The 24,936-nt window shown below is 44.2% G+C and overlaps 1 protein-coding gene and 1 long non-coding RNA gene across 2 annotated transcripts; one reads left to right on the top strand and one right to left on the bottom strand.

Moving 5' to 3' along the window:
• Positions 1-4,914: 4,914 nt before the first annotated feature.
• Positions 4,915-6,069, bottom strand: LOC112477228. Its single transcript, XR_003045365.1, has 2 exons — positions 5,933-6,069; positions 4,915-5,163 (listed from the first exon to the last, which is right to left on the bottom strand). It is a non-coding gene; the product is annotated as an uncharacterized LOC112477228 (long non-coding RNA).
• An 88-nt stretch (positions 6,070-6,157) lies between these two features.
• On the top strand, positions 6,158-24,257 carry LOC107195446 (zinc finger protein 2 homolog). Its single transcript, XM_025044509.1, is given in 5 exon segments — positions 6,158-6,640; positions 20,364-20,453; positions 20,961-21,056; positions 22,618-23,788; positions 23,791-24,257. Coding segments are annotated over 2 exon segments (912 nt in total). The 5' UTR covers positions 6,158-6,640; positions 20,364-20,453; positions 20,961-21,056; positions 22,618-23,214; the 3' UTR covers positions 24,129-24,257.
• The last annotated feature ends 679 nt before the right edge of the window (positions 24,258-24,936 follow it).

Raw genomic sequence — 24,936 nt, forward strand, 5'->3', positions numbered from 1 at the left:
TGCTGATCCCTTGAGCCTCGTTAACTGTTAACCATCCCCCGCCCTCTCCCCCGGTAATTAAAATATTGCTGACAAAAAAGCCCCGAATTCCTCCCTAGCCTTCGGGAGCCAGTCTGCGTGACCCTCTGTCTCCGCCCTCTCTGAGCTCAAATTAAATCCTCATCTGTGAAATGAAGGAGACCCCTCCAGGAGGGGATGGCAAGGAAGCCGGGAGGGTGGGAGAGGGCTCAGGGCAAACTCCAGATTTGCAGACCAGCAGATGTGGCTGTGAGAGGCAGGAGGGGTGAGGGCAGGCTGCCAGGGCACAGGCAGCCTGGGCAGGTAGAGGCTTTGTTGTCTCTGACCATGAGGCTGAGGGAGCGTGATAGAAACAAAGCCTTTGCAGTGAGGAGTTTGGGTTCCTGCAAGGGCGGCAGATGTGGGGTCAGGACTTGTGGTAGAAGGTCCCAAAGCCAAGGGTGTGCCAAGGAGCAAGTGCAGAGTTGCGAAGGAGGCCTTGAGAACCCAAGTGGGTCCTGAGTCAGGCTGTAGGAGTGTTGTTGGGGGGCAAACAGGCAAGTGTGGTCAACACGACCCTGAGCCTCTGAGGTCAAGTGCAGTGAGGGTCAAGAAGCGAGGTGTGGTAACCTGGCCCAACCTTCATCAGTGGAGGGTCTGGAGCAGAAGCTGAGGACTGGAAGTGAGGAGGTGGGTTGGGGAGGCCTTGCTGAGGCTGGCTGGTCAGAGCAGAGGTAGGTGCCTACGGGGCAAGAAGCAGGAACAAGAGCTGCTGGAGCTGGGGAACCGACATACTGCCAGCTCGCAGCTCCTCACGGCCCAGTCTGCCCAGTGGCTCCCTGCACGGAGGGCTGACTGGAGCCTAGGGCAGGGTCCAGCTCCTTCACCACTTCACATCCCCTATCTGTGCCCAGGGCCGGTGCCCAGGCCTGTTGGGGGTGGGGAGACCAAGTGTGTCTGTGAGAAGTCATCAGCTCCCTGGGACTGTTTCCAGCCTGGCCCTGGGCATTCAGGCCATTAGTGGCCTTGCCATTAGTTAACTGTTAACAGTGGGGACTTCAGCAGGGTAAGGGAGAGAAAGCCCTGGGGCTCTGCCTCCGCCCAGAGAAGGCGGACAGTCACTGTGTGACTTAACTGCCATCACCCTTGTGCTCTGTCCATTAAACCCTGGCAGCCAGCTAGAGAGGATGTGTTACTTCCCAGAGCTCAAGGGCAGTCAGGAGCCAGGAGAGAGTTCAGCGGGCAGGACCAGCCCAGCTTTGCATGTTGGAGGGCCTCTAGTGGCCTCAGAGGGGACAGGGAAGCAGCCTGTATGACTGTAGCCTCAGTCATCAGAGGAATGTCTGGAATATGGTCCGCCCTGAGCGATTGGCCACCCAGGAGGAGTGGGGCTCATTCTTAGAGCCAGTCCTGGAGGGGGCGGTATGAGCGGAGGATCTGGGGTGAGGGCTGTGCTCTCCCTCCTGGTGAGGAACGCTGAGCCTTGGCACAGACTCTGGAGCATGTACACTTGCCCATCCTGCACTGCAACTGCGCTGCTTCCTCCAGGAGTTGGACTGACTGGGCCTTCGTAGGGCGAGTGAGCAAGGCCAGCTTGGCCGGGGCCTGGACCCTGGGTGCTGGTTTCTGAGGAAGGAAAGGTTATCATGTCCGTCGAGCCCCCAAAGTGCAGGTCACATAGTGGGCCTCCACCAACTGAGCCGGCAGGTCTGGCTTGAGGCATTGCTCAGGACTCAGATCTGGGCTAGTTCTTCTTACCGTACCTCTGACGTTACCCCACCTGTCAGAGCCCAGGACGAGACTGCTGGCAGAAGATGGTGAGGGCAGCAGAGGTGACAGAGGCTGGGAGGATGTGCAGTGGCCAGAGGAGGCCCATGTCCTGAAGGGCAAGTCTGTATACTCTGGGAGGCCCTGCCACCCAGACCCAAGCTACAGGTGGCCTCCTGTTTACAGAAGGGGCCAAAGAAGGAAAGTGACTTGTCCCAGGTGTTATTGCAGGGTCCGTGGCTTCCTATGGGGGCTGGGCTCAGGCACACCTTGTCCCTGAACAGCCCTTGCCCACCAGGCCCTAGAACTGTGCCCTGGCCTCCTAAGGGCTGTCCTAGGGAAGGTGACTCCGAAGGGGAAAACCTGGTAATGACCTTGCCTGACCACAGTAATGCGCTCATAACCTGGTAATGACCTTATTTGCCTGGTCCTGGCATCAGAAGCCCTAGAATGTCTGCTCTGGGGTGGCTTTTACCAGTCTAGGCTGTGGCTCCCCAACCTGCCACAGATGGAGCGTCAGGTCCGCCAGCATCTCTGTGTGCCTTTAGGGCCCAGCCTTGGGTCCCAGTGGGACAATCCTAGGTTCCTGATTGTCCCCCAGCCTCCACACAACCTTGGGCAGGTGGCCCCTTAACCACTTTGTGCTTCACTCTTTCACCCACAGATGGGGCAACAGAGGGTCTGTGTTTGGCCAAGCAGGGAGGGCCACTCCGGAGGAATATGCTCTGCCCACAAAGAGGTCCTCGGGGCTCCCCTTCTCCTGCTGGCTAGGCTGGGGTCTCATGTCAAGGCCATCCTCCTGATCGTTGGCGCCTGGAATGGACCACATCCCGTTGTTCCTGGGAAGGGCGTCGGGAAGGGCATCTGAGGGCTGGGTCAGCCTAACCCCATCAGGATTCCCTCCACCTCCTTGTGGCCAAAGGTCACTTCTCTGCCCTCATCTTTGATCTCATAGCAGCATGGAAGCAGCTGGCATGCTCTCCTGGTAGCTCCAGAACCTGGCGCTTCTTGCTCCCATACCAACCCCCTGGACTGGGCCGCCATCCCCCTGCCTGCCTCACTTCTCTAGGCCTGTTTCGCCCTTGCCTTCTCAGAGCGAGCCTGTTAAACCCGCCTGTTAAACCACTGCCAGACATCCTCCCAGGGCTCCCGCCTCACCCTGCAGAGCCTGGAGCCCTTTGTGCCCATGCAGCCCTGGGGTTGCATGCACCCGCCCCTCAGCGACATGCTCGCTCTTGCCCACCATGCCAGCAGTTCCCCACGCCCAGGCTGTGTGCTTCCTGTTCCCTCAGCCTTAGGTCACAATTTACACACTTCTAGGAAGGCATAGAGGGAAAAAAAAAAACAGTTCTTTCCTGCTATGTCTTTCTTCCCTGTGTTTTTCTTTGGCCAACACTTCTGGTCACCAAATGTATGAAGGTTTTCCCCCATACCAACAAGCAATTCTCAGACACCAGCTGGGTGTCTGAGAATTCAACTGGATTTTGACACTACCTACTGGGAGATATCGTCCGATCCCACAGGTCAAGGGCTCAGTCCCACAAGACTGCCTTCCCTACCCCACTTTAAATGCCGGTCACGGCCCAGCTTGATCCCCTGGGCTTCTGACCAACTGGTTATAGATCAGAGATTCCCATAACCTCTTCCTTGGGTTCAATTAATTTGCTAGACAAGCTCATAGAACTCGGGGAAGCACTTAAGTTTACCAGTTTATTAAAGGATATGATAAAGGATACAGATGAGCAGCCGAATGAGGAGATAAGTAGGGTAAAGTCTGGGAAGGTCCCAAGCACGGGAGCTTCTGTCCCTGTGGAGTTGGTGTATGTCAACCTTCCAATGAGTTGAAGCTCCTTGAACCCCATTCTCTTGGGATTTTATGGATGCTTTTTTATGTAGGCATGATGGATCATTTAACTCCACTCTCAGCCCTTCTCAAAGAATGGGGGGCAGTGTTGAAAATTCCAAGCTTTTAATCCTGGCCCGGTGTTTCCAGGGACCAGCCCTCATCCAGGAGCCCACCTAGTGTCGCCTCATTAGAACAAAAGACATGCCTGTTACCCAGCAAATTACAAGGATTTTAGGAGCTCTGTTCTAGGAACTGGGGACAGATACCTATATGTATTTTCTATCACCTCACAGAAGGCCTCCCCACGGACCCCAGAGCCCTTCTCTATGCTGCTTCTGCATCTTCCTACATAGCACTCACCATGCTTTATAACTCCTCCTCTCTAGTGTCTGTTTTCTTCAGATTTGACTTCCACCAGGGCAGGGACTCCCCCTGTGTCCTAGAGGTTGAGAAAAGTGCCTGGTACACAGTAGACACATCCTAAATATTTATCTACCATCAGTGAATAAAAGTGTCTGTACTGGGCTTGGCATTCAGTAGGCACTCAATAGATGCTGGCTTAATATTTCTGATAATGCGGGGCTGGAGGGGCTCATAGCAGGCCTAGCTGTCCATGCTGGTAGTGTCTCCGTGTCCCTTGTCCAGCATGGCCTGAAGAGGGGCAGGGTCCTTGCCCAGCCCCATCCCAGAAGTTTTCCTCCCCACTGGGAGGCAGCCCTGGCCCGGCTCTCTGCCTTCGCCCTGCCCTCAACGTGCAACCAGGAGGCCGAGGCACTGCACACCTGATAGGGGAGTGGGGTGTGCAGGGAGTATACATATAGGGCAATGGAGGCAGGAATACACTTATGTGGTGTAGGGGGAGGTTAGCAAGCAGGGAGTGGAAGAGTTGGGAATTGTGTCTGGGAGGGCCAGCTGGCTCAGGGCAGTGGTCCGCAACCTTTTTGGCACCATGAACCGGTGTTCCTATGAGAATCTAATGCCTGATGATCTGAGGTGGAGCTGAGGTGGTGATGCTAGCGCTAGAGAGCGGCTGCAGATACAAATGAAGCTTCATTCGCTCACTGGCCCACCGCTCACCTCCTGCTGTGTGGCCCAGTTCCTAACAGGCCATGGACCAGCACAGGTCTGCTTCCCCGGGGGTTGGGGACCCCTGGCCCAGGTGCTAGGACTGGAGAGTGCACGTGAGGCAGTAGCCATGATGGGTCCTAGTCACTCCCACCACCCACCCAGGCTCCTCTGATCCCTTTCACCTCAGCGTGGGAGAGGGAGATACAGGAGCATGAGTAAAACCAATTACCCCAAAATTAGTGACTTAAAGCAACAATAAACTTTTATTATTGTACAACATGTCTGAGTAATCTGTGTTGTTCTAGCTAGAGGTCTCTCATAAGATTGCAGTCAAGGCGTCACCGAGCGCTGAAGTGCTCGATCTCTCTTGTGGGTGGCAAATTGTTGCAGACTGTTGGCAAGCCTCAGTTTCTTACCGTGTGAACCTCTCTCCACAGGTTGCTGGAGTGTCCTTTGGATGTGGTGTTGGGATCCCTCAGAGTGATCTAAGAGAACAAGGTGGAAGCTGCAGTCAGTGTCTTTATGACTTGGCATCATGATTTTACACACCAGTTATTTCCACAATATTCTTTTTGTTACACAAGTCAGCCATATTAAGTGTGGGACCTATTACACAAGAGTGTGAATACCAGGAGAATAGATATATAGGGGCCATACTGGAGTCTAGCCACCACCACAGTAGGGGAGGCCTGGCCACAGCTGTGGTGTGCTGACGCTGGCTGAGGAGAGCTTGTGGCCAAAACTGAGCCTGGGTCCAAGTCGGGGATGGCGGCAGTATTAGAGCAGGCCAGACCACCAATCACACCTTCTCTCCCTGTCTCCTGAGCCTGGCCTGAGGTCAGGGCCACCTGGTCTGAGAGCAGAGCTGGGGCTTTGCCTCCTCTGCCCCTCTGCCCTCTTCCTGGGGCCCCAAGCACCCAAAGAGCAGCAGGTTTCAGGGCCCCTGAAAGAGGGGGCGGGGCTGGAAAACACCTTGACTGCCCTTCTACCACCTCTAGCGTCAGTAGGGGCAGGGACCTGAGCCTTTCCTGCAAAGATAGATGTAGGCCAGAGCCCACCTGCCTCCACCTGGCGACACCGACACACTGAGAAGACAATTCCACCTTCCTCCCGATAACCCCCAATTAAACACACATGCAGCGGCCCAGAAAGCCTCACGGACGAACACACACACACACACACAAACATACGCAACAGCACACACACAAACATACGCAACAGCACACACACATGTTCCCACACGCACACATATACCCAAAATATTTCGACAACAAGCCGGGGGGCGATGAGTTGAGCGGGCCCGGAGACCGTGGTTTCTGGCTCCAAAGCTACATTTCCCAGAAGGCTGTGCCGCTCTTCTGAGTTGAGACGTCAGAGCGGCTCTGGGGCCCAGAGGCCTTCTGGGAAATGGAGTACGCCGAGATAGTGGCGCAAAGTCTCCCGGGAGTTGTAGTTTGTGTCCGGTCTGGGCAGACGCACTTTCCTGTGGCAGCTGCTGGGCTGTTCTATTGCGGTGATGGCTGTTCTTTTGTGGTGGTTGCTGTTCTTTTGTGTAAGGCTGGTCCATTCACTCGCTCATCCGTCTGTCAGTCGGTCGGTCTGTCCGTCCGCCCCGGGGCTCCGCGCCTGCTGGCTCAGCCTCAGGGCTGCCTACCTCCGCGTATGGTCCCCGGGAGGAGTGTGACAGGCTGCGTGGGGCGCGTTGATGGGTCGTGAGCGCAGCCTGGGATGCTGTGCTCCCGCTGAGCATGCCTGGTCCCGACCTCGGCACAGGGCCAGTGTGACCTTGAAGCTGAGAGTGCTTGTGCCACTTGACCTTGCTGCTGTCGCTGAGCCCCAGGAGGAGGACCCGCTCCTCTGGGCCTGGCCTGGGGCGCAGGAGGCTGCACAGCTGCCCACGCCTCTGGGGGACGCTGCCAAAGGCCACCATGGAGACCCTTGCCTTGAAGCCCCAGGAGAGAGGTACAGCTTCACTCTGTGTCTGTGGATTTGTATTTGCAGAGGCTGAGGGTGAATTTTCCTGCTATGAAATACTATACAAAAATGAGTGCTGCACGAACATTGAGGATTCCTACCTACGCAACGTTAAGCAAAAGTAAAAAAAAAACACACCCACACCTACACACAAATACATAGAAATGATTTATTACTATAAAGTTCAGAAGCTGGCAAAATATAAAATTAAAACATTTTAAAAGCTGGCCCAAAATAAACTATTGTTTAGGGTTACAAAGGCGTGATAAAACTAAAGATTAGCAAGGATATTATTTCCATAACAGCAGAAGAGTGCTTAGCTGGGGAGTGTGGGGAGGTAAAGAAGGTTGTGACAGAAAAAGTTTACCAGGACAGGGCAGGGATGTTCCTGGGACATCGGTAATGTTTAATTCTTGACCTGGGTCAAGAATTCCGTGAATGCTCTCTTTTTACAACTATTTCTTTACAACCTCTCACTGTCCTGCATGTATATTTCATAATCAAAATCATTTAAAGATCACCTCACACCCATTAGAATGGCCACTATCAAAAAACAGAAACTAACAAGTTTTGGCAGAGATGTGGAGAAATTGGAACCCTTGTACCCTGTGTGTGATACAGCTGCTATAGAAAATATAAGGCAGTTCTCAAAAAATTAAAAATAGTATCTCTATTTTTAATAATGGTACAGCTGCTATAGAAAACATAAGGCAGTTCTCAAAAAATTAAAAATAATATCTCTGGCTGTATATCCAAAGGGGTTGAAAAACAGGATCTCGAAAAGATATTTGTACACTCATGTTTATTATAGTAGCATTATTCACAATAGCCAAGAGGTGGAAGCAACCCAAGTGTTCATCCACTGAATGAATGAATAAGCATTCATTCAATGGATGAACACTTGGGTTGCTTCCAAGTGGTACATTCATACAATGGAATATTGTATTCAGCCTTAAAAAAGAAGGAAATTCTGACCGTGCTACAGTGTGGATGAACCTTGCAGACATTATGCTAAGCAAAATAAGCCAGTCTCAAAGGGACAAATACTGCGTGTAGAATGGTGGTCGCCCAGAGCTGGGGGGAGGGGAGAAATGGAGAGTTGTTTAATGGGTTCAGGATTTCGGTTTTGGAAGATGAAAAAGTTCTGGCTGTTGGTAGCACAACGATATGAATATACTTAACACTACTGAGCTGCACACTTAGAAATGGTTAAGATGGTCAATTTTATGTTTTTTTAACCACAATTTTTAAGTTATTTAAAGAAAAATTATTAAAATCAGTAAAATTATTAAGGTGTTAGTGAGAACAAAAGTTGAAAAGACCCTGAGAGCCTACAGAAATCTGAGTCACAGGGCCCCTTTCATATTGTGATGTGTCTCCTTTCTTGAGTTGAGATGCTGGGGTTCTGACAAACTCCCCTGTTTCTGCCTCAGTCTCTACTCTTGGTCCCTCATCTCCCCCAAAGATGATGGACCTCTTTCCCCAAGACTGGAGGGTCCCAGGACTCATTCTTCAGATGCCCTCCTCCTTCTCTAGTTGCGCTCACTCCATAGGAAATGTCATCCAGACTTGTGGCTTTAACTGATGAGCTGATGACTCCCAAATTATATTTCCTGCCCAGACTTCTCTGAACTCCAGGCTCACTGCCCTACTTTGCATTCCCACTTTGATATCTGAAAGCCCTCAAACTTAACATGTCTAAAGCGACTCCTGCTTTCTCCGCAGACCTACTCTTTCTCGTCTCAGCAAATGATAATTCCTTTTTTTCCAGCTGCTCAGTCCAAAAACCTTGGAGCACTTCTTGACTGCTTTTATTTCTCACATCCCACATTCGATTCATTCTCAATCTCCGTTGGTTCCTCCTTCATCATGTATTCAGACTCTGACCCTTCTCGGCTTCTCCCCTGCTAAACACCGTCCTTCCCTAGAATAGCCCTTAGCTGGTCTCCCTGCTTCTGCTGTCCCATCTCCAGTCTGTTCTTACATCAGCTGGACGATCCTGTTCCAGAGTGAGCCAGACCATGTACCCTGCCCGATGTCAATCCTCCACGGGCTCCTGTTTCACTTAGAGTGGAAGCTGAGGTCTCACCATAGCCTGTGAAGTCCTTTGCCATTTGGTCCCCAGTGGTGAGTTCTAGCCTCCTCTCCCTCCCTTACTCTGCTATGGCCACACTAGCCTCTTTGCTGTCTCTGTAACTCACTAGGCACACTTCCACATGCTAGCCCCTCTGCCAGGAATGCTTTTCTCCCAGGTATCCACATGACTTGCTTCCTCATTCTTTGTTACCCTCTCATGAGAAAGCCTTCATCTCTAAAATTTTAGCTCCTCCCCCTACTCCTTATCTCCCCTTCCTGTTGAATTTTTCTCCTCTCCTCTGTCTTTATTAATCATCTGTTCCTGCATAATAAATTACCCCAAGATTTAGGGACTTAAAGCTACAGTGACGTTCATTACCTCATACCATTTTTGTGGGTCAGGAATTCATGAACAGCTTAGTTGTGTGCTTCTGGCTTGGGCCTCATGAAGTTGCAGTCAGACTGTCGGCCAGGACTGTAGACATCTGAAGTCTTGACCGGGGCTGGAGAATCTGCTTCCAAGATCAGTCCCTCATGTAGGTGTCAGGTTGGGGCTGGCTGTTGGCAGGAGGCCTCGGTTCTTGCCACACGAGCTCTCTACAGGACTGCTCGAGCATCCTAACGACGTGGTGGCTGGCTTCCCCCAGAGTGAGTGAGGGAGAGAAAGCAAGGCAAAAGCTACAGTGTCTTTCATGATGTAGCCTCAGAAGTCACACACTGTTATTTCTGTACCTGGTTACTCAGGTCAGCCTTTTCACTGTAGAGAGGGACCACACAGGGGCACAAACCACAGAAGGCCGGGAGCCTTGGGATTGGCCACCACACTGTCCGAGCTCCCCTTTTACCTGTTTGTCTTGTTTATTGCTGCCTCCCTGACTAGAATGTAAGCCCCATGAGGGCAGAGATTTTTTCATTGGCTTATTTACTACTACCTTCCCAGTGCCTAAAACTATGTCTGGCACAGAGTAGGTGCCCCATATATATTCGTTGAATGAAATAAATGAATGAATCTCAGAAAGGTTAATCTGGCATTGTAGAAATAGCTTGAGGTTATAGGCGGTCTGGGCTTAGCTGGGGAGTGGCAGGAAAGTGGCAGGAAAGCCAGAAAGGAGGCCACTGTGGTAGTTCAGGCAAAAGGAGACTGAAACTTGAGCTCTGGCCCGGTGGGGAGGGTGAGAGGAAAGTGGGGTGATGGGTCTGTAGGATTTGGTATCAGAGCATTCAGGTGAGGCTGAAGGCCCGACCTCGGAATCTCTCTTTTCTGGCCAGAGCAGCTAGACAGATGCAGGTTCTGTGTCCTGAGACAGGGACACCCAGTAAGTAGATGATATGGGGGAAAGGTGATGAGTCAGGCGTTGCCCTGGGCGACATCCAGAGGGAGAAATCCAGGACACTTCAGGTTTAGAGCAGCAGGGAGGACGGGGAGTGGAGGGAGGAGTTGGGAGTTGCCAACCACTCAGGGAAAGATGAGGCCATAGGCTCCGGTGAGGTCCCTCCAGGGGGTGTGTGAGGGCCGTGGTGGGGCAGGGTGAGAAGAGGAGGCACAGGAGACAGGCAGTGAGGCCTGGAGGCTGCGAAAGAACCGAAGACACTGGGTCATGGAAGATATAAAGGAGCTAGTTTCTTTTTACTCAACTTTATTGATGTATAATTTAGATACAATAAAATCCCTGTTTTGAGTGTACAGTTTGGTGGGTTTTGACAAATCTGTCAATCTGTACAACCATCACCCCAGTGAAAGCAACATTTTTAACACCCCAAAAAGTTCCTTCATGCCCCCCTGTAGTAAATTCTTAGTGTTTCTCGCCCCAAGCAACCACTGATCTGATTTCTGTCGTCATGGAACTTGCTTTAGAACTTCATGTAAATCAAAACATGCTATATGTGTCTGGCTTTCTTTCGTTCAACTTAATATCTCTGAGATTCATCCATCTAATATGCGTATTAGTTCATTCATTTTTATTGCTATGTGGTATTCATTGTATAAGCATGTCACAATTCGTTTATTCATCTGCCTGTTGATGGGCATTTGGGTTGCTTCTAGTTTTTAGCTTTTATGAGTAAAGCTGTTGTGGTGTTTTGTGTACAAGCCTTTCTGTGGACATACGTTTTCATTTCTCTTGGGTAAAAACCTAGTAGTAGAACAGCTGCTGGGTCATAGGGTAGGTGTATGTTTAACTTTATAAGAAGCTCTGAACCTTCTAAAGGGCCTGATCCGTTTTACATTTCCACCAACAACGTGTGAGAGTTACATTTGCACCAGATCTCTATCAACACTTGGTATTTTCATTCTTTTAATTTTATCCCTTCTAATGGTATTAGTAGTATCTCATTTGGATTTTCCTGATTACCAGTGATGGTGAGCATCTTTTCATATGATTATCTATTTTTATATCCTCTTTTGTTAAGGTCCGTTTAAGTCCCTTGCCCATTTTTTATTGGTTGTTTGTTTTTGAGCTATAAGAATTCTTTTTATATTCTGTATACAAGACCTTTATCACATATCTGTTCTATATGTATTATATTCACATGTCTATAAATATTATGTCTGCATTATCATAGAGAGAGAGTGAATATTTCCTTGCAGTCTGTGGCTTCCTGTCCCAGAGGTCTCCAAAACCACACTCAGGCTCGATGTCTCACTAGAAGATCTGTCACAGGACTCAGAAGTTATTATACTCATGGTTAGTGAGTATAAAAGAATACAGAAAAGCTACCTGGAATGATGTCTGGAGGCAACCAGGCACAAGCTTCCATGTGTCCCCTTCCAGTTGAGTTGCAAGGGATGTGCCTATTACCCCGATGATGAGTGATGACAAGTGGAGTGTCCCCAGCCAGGGGAACTTGCCTGAGCCTAAGTGTCCAGCATTTTTATTGGAGGTCAGCCACATAGACATACACTGCAGTGTGTCTGACCTCAGTTACGGAAGTGCCAGGCCCTCATGTGGGAAGCAGGTGTTCACCATGTCACATCGTTAGTGTAACTGTCTTGACACTCTGTCACAGCATGGCTCAAGGCCTTGGGCTTGCAAAAACATTCTTACTCAACACAACATTCCTAGGGCTCAGGTCCCAGGAGCTCTCCTAGGACCAGGCTGAAAACAGGCCTTTCTTGGCAATGTGCAGTGAGAGAGAGCAACCCAGGCCTGCCGAGTTAACCTTTTCCTACCCACTTGCTTTTTCGTTATCTTAGTGATGTATGTCTTTTATAAAGCAGAAATTTTAAATTTTGGTTAAGTCCAATTTATCAACTTTTTTATGGTTAGTGATTTTTGTGTCTCACTTAAGAAATCTTAGCCCTACCTAAGGTCACAACAATTTCCTCCTACATCTTTTTTTCTGGATATTTCATAGTTTTAGTTTTTCTATTTAGATCTGTAATATAATTCAAATTAATTTTTTTTTGGTATGTAGTGAAGTACAGGTCAAGGGTAATTTTTTCCCTGGACATTTGTATCAGTAAGCGTCCAACCAGGAGACAGAAACTGCAGAGTATGAACTTGCTTAATTTTCTTATTCATTTAAAAAGTTATGTTGTAGATTCCTTAGGCTTTCCATGGAGGTAATCATGTTCTCTGTTATTTATGCTTTTTATTTCTTTTGTTGTGTTTTATTTCACTCCTGGTTTGCTGAGAATTTTTATCATGAATTAATGTTGAACTTTATTAAATGATTTTCTGCATCTATTAAGATTTTTCTTTTATTCTATTAATATGATTTTAATATGATTAATTACATCAATTTTCTAATGTTGAACTAACATTTTATTTCTGGGATAATTACTGGGAGACATATACATACACATTCAATTTGCTAATATGTGGTGAGGTTTTTGCATCTGTGTTGGTGATACTGGCCTTTAATTTTCTTTTCATGTAATGATTTGTTGAGTTTGGGCATCAGAGTTATGTTGGCCTCATAAAATGACTTTGGAAGCATTCCCTTCTTTTTGATTTTCTGATAGAATTTGTTTTCATACTTTGCCCTTAAATATTTGCTAGCACCTATTCACCATGGAAACCATCTGGGCCTTGGAATTTTCTTCGTAGGGGAAGCTGGTTCTAAGGGAGAAGTGGTCTACACTGTAAATGCCTCAGAGAGTTCAGAAAAGACAAGAAACCCAAGGAAAAAGCCCCATTCTTCCTTCGCAGTACAGAGCCACAGGTGCACAAGTGTCTGTGTCCTGTGCGCTGCTGTGGGGTGCTGGAGGAGGGATGAGCAGTCCTTTCTAGATGGTTCTGAGTCCCATGAGAGCAGGCGCTTATGTGTCCTCTCTCTTTCGGCAGCCCTTCCTGGAGAAGAGGACATGGCCGAGGTGCAGGTGACGCTGTGGACTTTGTGAGTCGGAGAGGGCATGTGTATTCTCTCATGTAATGACTGTTCCGATCTTCACACATTTATTTATTGGGGTCATAATGTTTATTTAAAACCCATTTCTATGGATTTTGAAGTAATTAAGTTTTTAAATAAGTGACACACACAGAATTTAGATTTCAAACATAAGAAGGGTGAACAGAGAAATGCGAGCCTCCTATTTCTGCCCCAGGCACCTAGATTTCTATTCTAGACCACTTCTTGTACATTCTTTTAACAACGATCTATACATACACAACCACATGCATTTCTGTCCTTTGTCCAGTTCTTTTTCACCCAGGTGACAGAATGCTAACACACAGGGTATCGCTTTGCCTTTTTTTATTGTGGTAAAATATATATATAACAAAACTTGCCATTTTAACCATTGTTAGTATATAATCCAGTGACATTAATTACATTCATAATATTGTGCAACCGTGACAGTATCTATACCCAATTATCATCACCCCAAACAGAAACTGTACAAATTAAATTATTACTCTGTTATTAACATAGGATACATCAAACTTTATTTCTTTTTATGTTGGAATAATATTCTGTTGGATCCTAGGCTACTTATCATTTTACTTATCATTCATCTGTTAATGGACACTGGGTTTGTTTCTACTTTTTAGCTATTGTGAATAATGCTATTATGAACATTAATGTACAAAACTCTGTTTGAGTCCGTTTTCTATTCTTTTGGGTGTGTATATATATACCTAGGAGTGGGATTCTGGGTTATATGGTAATTTTGTCTTTACCTTTTTGGGGAACCGCCAGACTGTCTTCCACAGTGACTCTATGTAAGGATCTCAGTTACTCTACATCCTCACCAACACTTATTATTTTCCATTTCTTTTATTACAGCCATCCTGGTAGGTGCAAAGTGATATTTCACGATGGTTTTGATTTGCATTTCCTTAATAACAAATGATGTTGAACATTGTTTTTTTGAGACTTGTTATAAGAGTTTGAGTAAAACTGATGACATATGATGGAAAGCAAGATCTCAGATACTCTCCTTGAGCATCTTTTCATGTGTTTATTGACCCTTGGTATATATTTTTTGGAGAAATGTCTATTGAAATCCTTTGCCCACTTTTAAATCAGTTTTTTGTGTGTGTGTGCGGTGGTGGTTAGATTATAGGAGTTGTTCATATGTTCTGGATATTAAACACTTATTAGATACATGATTTGCAAATATTTTCTCTCATTCTGAAGATTTTCTTTTTATTCTACTAATAGTGTCCTTTGATGCATAAAAGTTTTAAATTTTAATGAAGTTCAATTTTTTTTTTAAATTGTGTTGCCCGTATTTTCGGTATTATATTTAAGGAACCATTGCCAAATCCAAGGTCACGAAGACTTGCCTTTATGTTTTCTTCTGAGTTTTATAGTTTTAGATCTTAAATTTATGTTTTTCAATCACTTTGTGTTAATTTTTCTATGTGGCGTAAGATAAAAGTCGAACTTCATTCTTTTCCATATAAATATCAGTTTTTCCTGCACCATCTGTTGAAGAGACTGCGTTTTCTCCATTGAATGATCTTGCCACCCCTTTCAAAATTAGTTGGCAGTAGAGGTGAGCACGTATTTCTGGGCTCTCAGTTCTATCCCATTGGTCAATATGTCTGCCTTTATGCTGGTATCACACTATTTTAATTGTTTTAGCTCTGCAATAAGTTATGAAATCTGGAAGTGCGAGTCCTCCAACTTTGTTCTTTTTCAAAATTGTTTTAGCTATTATGGTTCCCTTGAAATTTTGTATGAATTTTACATTTTTCCATTTTTGCAAAAATTTCATTGAGATTTCGATAAGTATTACATAGAATCTCTATATCACTTTGGGTAATACTGACATCTTAATGATATTAAGGCTTCCAACCCATTAACACATGATGTCTTTCCATTTATTTATTTATTTATTTATTTAAATTTCTTGAAGCAATATTTTGTAGTTTTCAGTGCACAAATTTTACACTTCCTTGGTTAAATTTATTCCTAAGTATTTTATTCTTTTTGATGCTATTGGAATTATTTTCTTAATTTCTTTTTCATATTGTTCATTGATGGTGTATTGAAATACAACTACTTTTTGCATGTTAATTTTGTATCCTACAACTTTGCTGAATTTGTTTATTACCTTTAATGGTTTTTTTCATGAAATCATTAGAGATTTCTATATATTAAATCATGTCATCTGCAAATAAAGATAGTTTTACAAAAAAAAAAAGATAGTTTTACTTCTTCACAATTTGGATTTTTTTTTTTTACCTAATTGCTTTGGCTTAACTTCTAGTAGTATGCTGAATAGAAGTAGCAAAAGTGGCATCCTTGTCTTATTTTTTATCTCAGGAGAGAAGCCTTAAGACTTGCATCACTGAATATGATGTCAGCTATGGGTTTTTCATATGACCTTTATTAGTGTCGAAAACGTTTCCTTTTGTTCTTCATTCGTTGAGTGTTTTTATCATGATAGGATATTGGATTTTGTCAAATCCTTTTTCTGCATCAATTGAGATGATCCTGTGGTTTTTCTTCTTTCATTCCATCAGTGTATTATATTACATTCTTGATTTTCGTATGTTGAGCCACCCTTACATTCCTAGGGTAAATTGCACTTGGTCGTGGAGTGTAATCTTTGTAATGTACTGCTGAGTACAATTTGCTACTATTTTGTTGAGGGTTTTGTATCTTTATCATAAGGGATCTTTGTAGTTTTCTAGTTTTCTTTGTCTGGTTTCAGTATCAGGATAATGATGGACTCACAGAATGAGTTAGGAAGTGTTGCCTCCCCTTCAGTTTTATTTAAGTGTTTGGTAGAATTCACCAGTGAAGCCATCTGATCCTGGGCTTTTATTTCTTGAGAGGTTTTCGATAACTGATTTAATATCCTTACTTATTAATTAGTTTTTCTATTTCTCCTTGAATTAATTTTGGTGGTTTTGGGGTTTCTGAAAATTTGTTCAGTTCATCTAGGCTATCCAATTTGTTGGCATATATAACCAGTGATTTTGACACTATTTACTGAATAATTTGTCCTCCAGATATTTGTGTTATAATCTATATGTTAAATTATTAAATATACAAGAACCTGGTTTGGGGGTTATCTAGCCCATTCCATTATTTGTTTTTAAACTCAGGCAAAGTTTTTTAACTAAAGCAAAGGTAATTTAATAATTGTAGCTTTGTAAAATTTTTTTTGTCTGATTTTTCTCCCAGATGAACTTTAATGTCATTTTTGTAGCAAGGCAAAATAATTATTTTGCATTTTATTTAAATTTACAATAAATTAATGAAGAATATCTATTTTTTAGTAATTAGTCTTTTTATGTCTCATTAAAGTTTTGTCGTTTTTTTCCCTAAAAGACCTGCATTTTATCCAGCATTTTTATTTGTTCTTAGCTGGAGGATAATTTGTATATTCAATTACTAGAAAATGAAGTCTAGCAAACTTTCTAATCTTTGCCGACTTAATAGATTTAAAAAGGTTATTCTTTTAAATTATATTTCAAATTTTTATTAGTGTGGTTGAACATCTTTTCATATATTTATTAGCCATTTGAATTTCTCCTGTGAATTGTTTACTCATACCTTATGTTCATTTTCTCTTGTTTTATTCTTATTGATTTATAATAACTTTTTATATATGATATCATTTATATGTGGAATCTAAAAAAAAAAACCACAAAACAAATTAACAAACAAAACAAAATAAAAACAGACTCATAGAAACAGAGACCAAAGAGGTGGTTACCAGAGAGGAGGGAGTGTGTGGGGGGGATGGATGGAAAAAGGGAGGGGGAATATAGTTAATAATATTGTGATAAGTTTGCAAGGTGACAGATGATTAGTAGAATTAGTAGGGTGATCACATTGTAAGGCATAAAAATGCCAAATCACTATATCGTACACCTGAAATTAATGTAACTAATATAATATTATATACCAACTATACTTAAATAAAAATAAATAAAAAGTGAAGAATAAATACAATTTTTTAAAAAGAAAAAAAAACAAAAATAGAAGCTTATCAATCCTTTGAAAATAATGTGTATTGCAAATTCCTTTGCCCAGTTAGTTGTCTTTCAGATTTGTTTAAGCCCTACAGAAAATCTTGGTTTCTTTATTTTCAACTGTGCCCATTGTTTTCAGAATGGATTCTGGCCTTGGTGTCAGCCTTCCCCAAAGTTATTCTTTTCAAAAAGCTTATAGCTCCTTCTGTGAGTACTAACATAAAATTAACATATTTAGTCCTTAAGAATGGGTCGAGGTAGGTATCTTATTTTTATTTTTTGTCAAGTGATTAGCCAGCTGTCCAAAACCATTCCTGAATGGTCCATTTCCCCTTGTTGAGTAAAAAGCCTCTGTGTATTTCTGAATAGGCACCTGTTTCCAGGCCATCTGAGCTGCCTGATTTCATGAATATAATTTGTTTTAATGACCATGGTTTTGAACCAATGTCTAATTGGGCAAGTTTCCCACATTTGGCTTCTTTATAAAACATTTCTTGGGTTGTTTCCATTCATATTTTTTCATGTTTAGTATGTTTTATTTTTGACAGATATGATTGCTGTTCTCCAGATAAGCCCATAATTATTTGGAAAAATATATATTCAACAATATATTTTTCACTCCATTATCCAGTTACCAAAAGTTACTGTTGTTTCATTCCTTCTTCCGAAGGTGAAATCAATGCACAAATATACAATGTCAGTTAGCCTCCTTATGAGATCTTTCCTAAAGACTTTACTTTTTTTCTTCAAATACATGATTAAGATAATACCATCTGTCCTTAGTATATATAATACACTAAAAGCCTTGAATTCAGTTCTTCAGTTATCAGTGGTTAAAGGAAACAGCCCATTCGGAGTTCTCTATATAGGTTATCTGCTGTACCCTTAAAAATGACTTTCTATTTTAGACATTGAATTTTGAGAAGGAATTATGAACATAACACCTAGCTGAGAGAAGCTCTTATCCAGTAGGATCTGGATAAATTAATTCCCTAGACATAAAGATCTTCAGTTTGTCATCATGTTTCACTTAAGTTTTTAACCAGAAGCAAAATATCAATTTATAACCAAACCTAGTGTCTCTAAGTCTCTATTTAAATCTTTAAATCAATTTATTAACGTCCAAAGCCTGCTGCCCACATGGGTAGGAATTTTGTATGAAGAACAGTTGATTTTTTTTGTTTATTTATGTTGCATACTTATCCTTTTCTGACTTCTCTTATTCCTAGTAATTAAAATTATTATAAAACCTTACTAATAGATGCTTGTAGCTTTTTACTGTTGAAAAATCAGATTGCAAATTTTATTACAAGTTAATAATTATATCCTTTAAAAAAATCTCACGTTGATCATCTGTGAAACAATTTAAAAACCTTGAGTATTTCGATAAGTTTATGTCTCCTCGATGGACTTACATTTCAGTCTGTACTTGTTGGATGAACTAAACCAGACCAGAGAGAACAAGATGTTTACTCAGCCCTTGTCTGACCAGCCTGGGGACGTGTTCTCAGCTGGTAGATCAGCTACTCTTGTCCCTTTGCTCTTCTGTGGTTTTGAATTATGTGGGTGTCTGCTTCGGTTAGGTAATGCTGAGGCAGTTGCTACCTGGTTGGATCTCTCAGGCTTTCTCTGCCCTCTCATGGCTTTGGTGAGGCTGCCCTGCGTGACTCAGCCCTCACACTTGGTCTGTCCCCCAGCCTCTGCTGCCCTTGGCCCTGGGTGGTGTTGGTGGATCTTTAGTGAAGAGGCTTCATTTGTGGTGAGGTAGGCACTGCCACTCATAGGGTCTCTATTTCATGGAGAGTGAGATAGGCACTACTGCCCATGGGGCCTCTGCTTGTGTGGAGAAGGGCATGTCCCCCAGCGATGGAGATGACACTATTGGCCCAGATTCTTCAGTGACTTCCTTTTCTTCCCGCTCACTCTATTCTGACAACTTAAGGATTCAGACCTGGAAGCCAGCATTGGGAATGGGGAGCAGGAATCTGGTCCTGAGGCCCTGGGAGTAGATGAGTCCATGGAAACCCCAAAGAGGGGAGGAAAAAGGGATTCAGGGGGCCCAGGATAGAGCTCTGTGGACCCCAGTCATTGAAGGAGGAGAATGATGGGGAAGCCCAGGGGTCTGAGCAGGAGGGGCCAGGAGAGGAGGAGGAAAGAGGGGGTGGTGCCATATTGGTGGAGAGAATGAGAAGGAGGACACAGTTGAGGTGCTAAGCTACAGACAAGTTGTTCCTCAGCCTCATTCTACTACACAAACCACCACCGAGTTCTCTCTTGTTCGCTGCGTCCTCACCAGCCTTCCTCCTTGTCCATCTAGTCGCCTTAAAAATATCCCTGTCCTTCCTCCTTCAAATATAACCTCTATCCTGAAGTTTATAGGATTTTTTTTTTTTTTTTTGCTTTGCTTTGTGGTATCCTTCCTCCTTCAGATATAACCTCTATCCTGAAGTTTCTAGGATTTTTTTTTTTTTTTTGCTTTGCTTTATGGTTTTACTACATATATCCCTAAACAATATATTGCTCGAATTTGTATGTTTGAACTCTAAATGTATTAATCTGCCAGGGCTGCCATAACAAAATATCATAAACTGGGTGACTTAAACAACAAGTATTTATTTTCTCACAGTTCTAGAGGCTGGAAGTCAGATCAAGGTGCCATCAGGGTTGGTTTCTGGTGAGCCTCTCTATCTGGCTTGCAGATGGCCACCTTCTCACTGTGTCCTCTGATGGCCTCTCTGTGCGCATGCCCCTGGCATCTCTTCCTCTTCTTATAAGGACGCAGTCCTATTGGATTAGGGCGTCATCCTAAAGGCCCCATTTAACCTGAATTACCTCTTAAAAGGCCCCATCTCCAAATACTGTCGCATTGGGGGTTGGGGCTTCAATGTAAGACTTTGGGGGGAATACAGTTCAGTTCCTAACACTGAGTAAATGCATACTCCGTGTATTTACCTACAGTTTCCTTTTCCCTATTGACATGGTGTCCCTGAGATTTTCAGTTTGTACCTATAGCTGTCATTACTCCACTGGAATATCTTACTGCATTTACCAAAACTTCCAAGAGAATGTTAGATTAGCACGCTCAGCGTTGGTGTCTTGTTCTTGCTTGAATGAGACTGTTACTAATGTTTTGTGTTGAGATCAATGTAGGTTACTGTTTTATTTGCATCTCCCTTCCTCTGCCTGCCCGGATGCCACATGCTGTAATTTGCTGTGTGTGACATTCCCACTGCCTAGCAATGTTGTGTGTCATGCCTCAGGACCCAGTGACGTTCCAGGATGTGACTGTGGAGTTCACCCAGGAGGAGTGGGAGCACCTGGGCACCGCTCAGAGGGCGCTGTACTGCGAGGTGAGGCCGCCCTGGGTGAGGTCACCCAAGGGACACCATCCGTGCTGGCTTGGGGAGGCTGCACCAGACAGCACCGTGGGAGGTGCGGGGGAAACAGGAGTCATGGCTCAGATTGTCTGCTTAGCTGATGAGAAGGAAGAGTTAAATAATTTAACTGGCAAGTGGTTACTTTTATATTAAATAAACATGGATATATTATAGATTATAATGAAAATATGCGTAATTTTAAAAGATACAACTGGAAAGAAGTTTAGATGTGCAGAGGCATGGAGGGCTAGCCTTCCTTGGAGGCCTCTGATCCACAGAACAGTGTTTTTATATTCAGAGGACGTAAACTTGGACTGTTTCTACTGCTTATCTTCTGTGTGGTTGGGCACAGGAGGCCAAGACTTTCCCCCTTCACCCGAGACCCCACATCATTTATGCTGCAAAGGTCCCAAAGGCAGGGCCCTGGGCTCATACCTGTCACTGTCCCCAATACCTACACCTCTTGTCTTTCCTGAGCAGGGTGCCAGGATTCCAAGCCTGATGTGATCTCCCAGTTGGAGCAAAGTGGATCTCCATGGATGGCGTGGAGGGGAATCACTAGGGGCCTCTCTCCAGGTGAACAGGTGGGAAGGAGGTGAGGGGGCTCCCACATAAGGCTGTCCAGGAAACTGATGGTTTCTAGAAGTGCTGGCCATGGAGTTGTCCCCGGAGGAGTCAGGGCCGCATGGGGAGCAGTCCCTGCGCGGAGCCACCTCCCGTCCTCCTGCTCTTCTCGGCCCCTGCACAAGGTCCACCTGGGCCCCTCCCCAGCCAGGCAGGCTTTCTTATTTCCTGCTCCCCAGTGCACCCTTTCCTCGCACTGCCAGGCATCTGCCCTGTCGAGAGAAGCCCCTCAGTGGACACTGAGGCCACTTTCACATCTCTCTTTCCTCTCATCCCCTTGGTCACCACCCAGCTATTCCGGTTGGATCCAAGGAGGCTTCCTATCCCTGTTTCTAGAAGTTCGTGCGGCTCTTTCCTCCTCATGTCCCCACCTCCCTCGCCACCACACCTCACTCATTTGCCTTCCTTCATCTCCTGTCCCTGTCACCTTTTGCGCTTCTCTATTCACTCTTTGAGAAGGACCAGACCTGATGGCCCCTGTACGGAAGGCTTGCTGTCTGCACCCCGGCTCCTCTGTCTTCCCAGCACTCCAGCCCTGCTCTCCCCTCTGCTCTCATGTCTCTACCTGGATCCTCAGATGTCCCACCAAAATCAGCATAGAAACCATTTAGTCACCCAACCTCTCCCACCCCTCATCACCCATAGCCTATCTCCAGGTTCTGACAAAATCGCCCACACACTGCTGCCTCATGCCAGTACGAACAGTGGGACAGGATTTCTCTGCTCCCTCTCTCTTCCCTTAACCCACCTTGAATGTTATTGTCAAGCAGTTCTACTAGGAACATCCTCGTAATTTCAGCCACCACCTGTCAGAATCCACTGTGATTCTCTGCTGCCTGCTACATTCAGCCCTGGAAAGACTTCCCATAGTCACTTGCCAGTTCATTCAGCTCCTGGTCCCTGTCTTCACATGGCCCTTCGCCTATGTCAGATTCTGCATGCCTAACTCAGCGACTCCCTAGTCAATTCAGCAGTGACCGCGGGTTGCTTCTGATAGCAGCAGAAAGGGTGGAATGGGACCATCCTTAGAGATCTGGTGAATTGGTGTTTCAGGGAAGTTAACTGTGGCAGCTTACAAGGTGGACAAACAGGGTAAAGAGGTTGTGGGCTGAGAGATTAGTGGTGACATTTCACAGTGACCTAGGCACGTGGTGACTCCAGCTGATATTCTGACCTGCCTTTCCTCCACTGGTTCTTATTCTAATAATTTACCTCATCACCACCCCCTCATCCATTCTCAGGGTCGTGGTTTTCACTCTTCAGTCATCCCTGAAGGGAGTCCACATGTGCTTCACTTATCAGCACCCCATAACCATTTGCGTTTCCCTGTTCACTTCTTCCTTGCTCCTATGCACAGTTGTTCTTACCTTATGCAACTTATTTTGAATCATCAAAGCCACATATCTCTGGGGAATTAAAGAATAAAAGTAATAATATTATATGTGGCTTTGACTAGCTCACATTTTCTGTCTCTCTGCATGGTCAAATATTCTCCATCTTTTATTTCTTTCAGACCAAGAGACTGGATCTAGAACTGAAGAGTCAATCTGAAGCAAGTAATTTCTAAAGAATTTTCCCAGGGCATGATAATCAGCAAAGGTAAAAGGAATGGAATCTGTGACTCCACCAGAGAAGTCCCAGGATCTCTTGGCCATTTAGAGAGCCATCTAGGGCAGATGGCATTTACCCATAAAAAAAGCATGATTCTAGAGAACGTTTATGAAGGTAATGGATTTGAGAAAGAGTTTAGACAGCAATCAAATTTTGTTACTCAAAACAAAATTCTTTGGGGGAAAATAGTGCATGAAGATGACAGTGATGACAGTAGCTTTTCACATAACCTAGATCTAAGTAACCATCAGGGAAACTACATGAGTGAAAAATCATACAAATGTGATAAATGTGGGAAATACTTTAGCTGTGGTTTGGATCTCACTCAACACCAGAGTTTTCATACTGAAGTTAATCCATATGTTATTAGAAGTCAGAAGGTGGGTGCTAGGGAAAAGCCCTTCAAATGCAAAAATTGTGGGAAATCTTTCAGTAGGGGAACACACCTTATACAACATGAAAGATGCCACAGAGGAGAGCGACCATATGAGTGTAATATATGTGGGAAGTCTTTCAGCTGGGATTCATCTCTTATTCTACATTAGAGAACTCATACTGGAGAAAAAACCACTATAAGTGTAGTGAATGTGGGAAAGCCTTCTACCAGAGTACATGCCTCACACAGCATCAGAGGATTCACACAGGAGAGAAACCTTATGAATGTAGTCAGTGTGGGAAAGCCTTTAGCCAAAGTTCACATCTTACTCCTCATCAGAAAACTCATACTGGGGAGAAACCCTATGAATGTAATCAATGTGGCAAAGCCTTTATTCAGAGCATCCAACTTACCCTACATCTAAGAATTCATTCTAGAGAGAAACCTTATGAATGTACTGAATGTGGTAAAATCTATAGTCATAGTTCATCCTTGATGCAACATAAGAAGATTCATACTGGAGAAAAACCCTTTGAATGTAAAGAATGTGGGAAAGCCTTTACCCAGAGCATCCAACTTACTTTACACCTGAGAACGCATACTGGAGAGAAATCTTATGAATGTACTGAATGTGGCAAAGCCTATAGTCATGGATCATCCCTTATTCAACATAAGAGGATCTATACTGGAGAGAAACCCTTTGTAATGAATGTGGGAAAGCTTTCCGATGGAATACACACCTTACTCAACACCAAAGAATTCATACTGGAGAGAAACCTTATAAATGCAAAATATATGACAAGTCTTTCAGCAGAAGTACACACCTTAATCAACATCAGAGGACTCATACTGAAGAGAAACCCTATGAATGTCATGAGTGTGGGAAAACCTTTGGTCAGAATACATATTTGACTCAACACCAGACGATGCACACTGGAGAGAAACTTTATCGGTGTAAAGAATGTGGAAAGGCCTTCACCGTAAATGCATACCTTGTTCAACATCAAAGGATTCATAAGAGAAAGAAACCTTTATAATGTGCCAATCACAAAGAAGTTCAGAATGTAGAGAAATTCAGCAAATGTATTTAATGTAAGAAATATTTCAGCATAAGCACAGGCATTCTTCAACATCAATAAATTAATCAAAGAAAGAAACTCTATAAATATAATTGTGGAAATATTTTATTTGTAGCATGTCATGTAGTCAATATCAACAAGCCCATCAAAAACAAAACCAAGAAAGTGAAAACTGTGTGAAATATTTTAGTATAATATTATCTCATACTAAAAATTAAAAACACTGGGGAATGTTACAAGGTGAACACTATAATAACATTTTAAGACTTTTGAAGTCATATATGAAAGTTAAATCTTTTTATACCTCATATTGAGTTTCTAGAAAAGGTGTATACATAATGTCTGTTGAATCTATAAATGATGTTTTATATGAGGAGTTGAGGCTCACACTTCAAATCTGGTGTCCCACTCGATATAGACCTGACTTTAAATACTGTAGCTCAGGGCTCAGCAAACTTTAGCCTATGGGCCAAATCCAGCCTGCACCATTTTTGTAAATAAAGTTCTATTGAAACACAGGCACATATGTTTATATATTATTCATGGCTGCTTTCACTCTTCACAGGCAGATTTGATAGTTGTGACAGACTGTAGAGCCTTGTATTAACTTGCTAGGGCTGCTATAACAAATACTACAGACTAGGTGACTTAAACAACAGAATCGTATTGTCTCACAGTTCTGGAGGCTGCAAAATCTGAGATAAAGGCACTAGCATGTTTGGTTTCTCCCGAGGCCTCTCCTTGTCTTCTCACTGTGTCCTTACAT

The sequence above is a fragment of the Pteropus alecto genome, unplaced genomic scaffold, assembly GCF_000325575.1.
Source record: "Pteropus alecto unplaced genomic scaffold, ASM32557v1 scaffold113, whole genome shotgun sequence".
In the NCBI taxonomy this organism is placed as follows: Eukaryota; Metazoa; Chordata; class Mammalia; order Chiroptera; family Pteropodidae; genus Pteropus; species Pteropus alecto.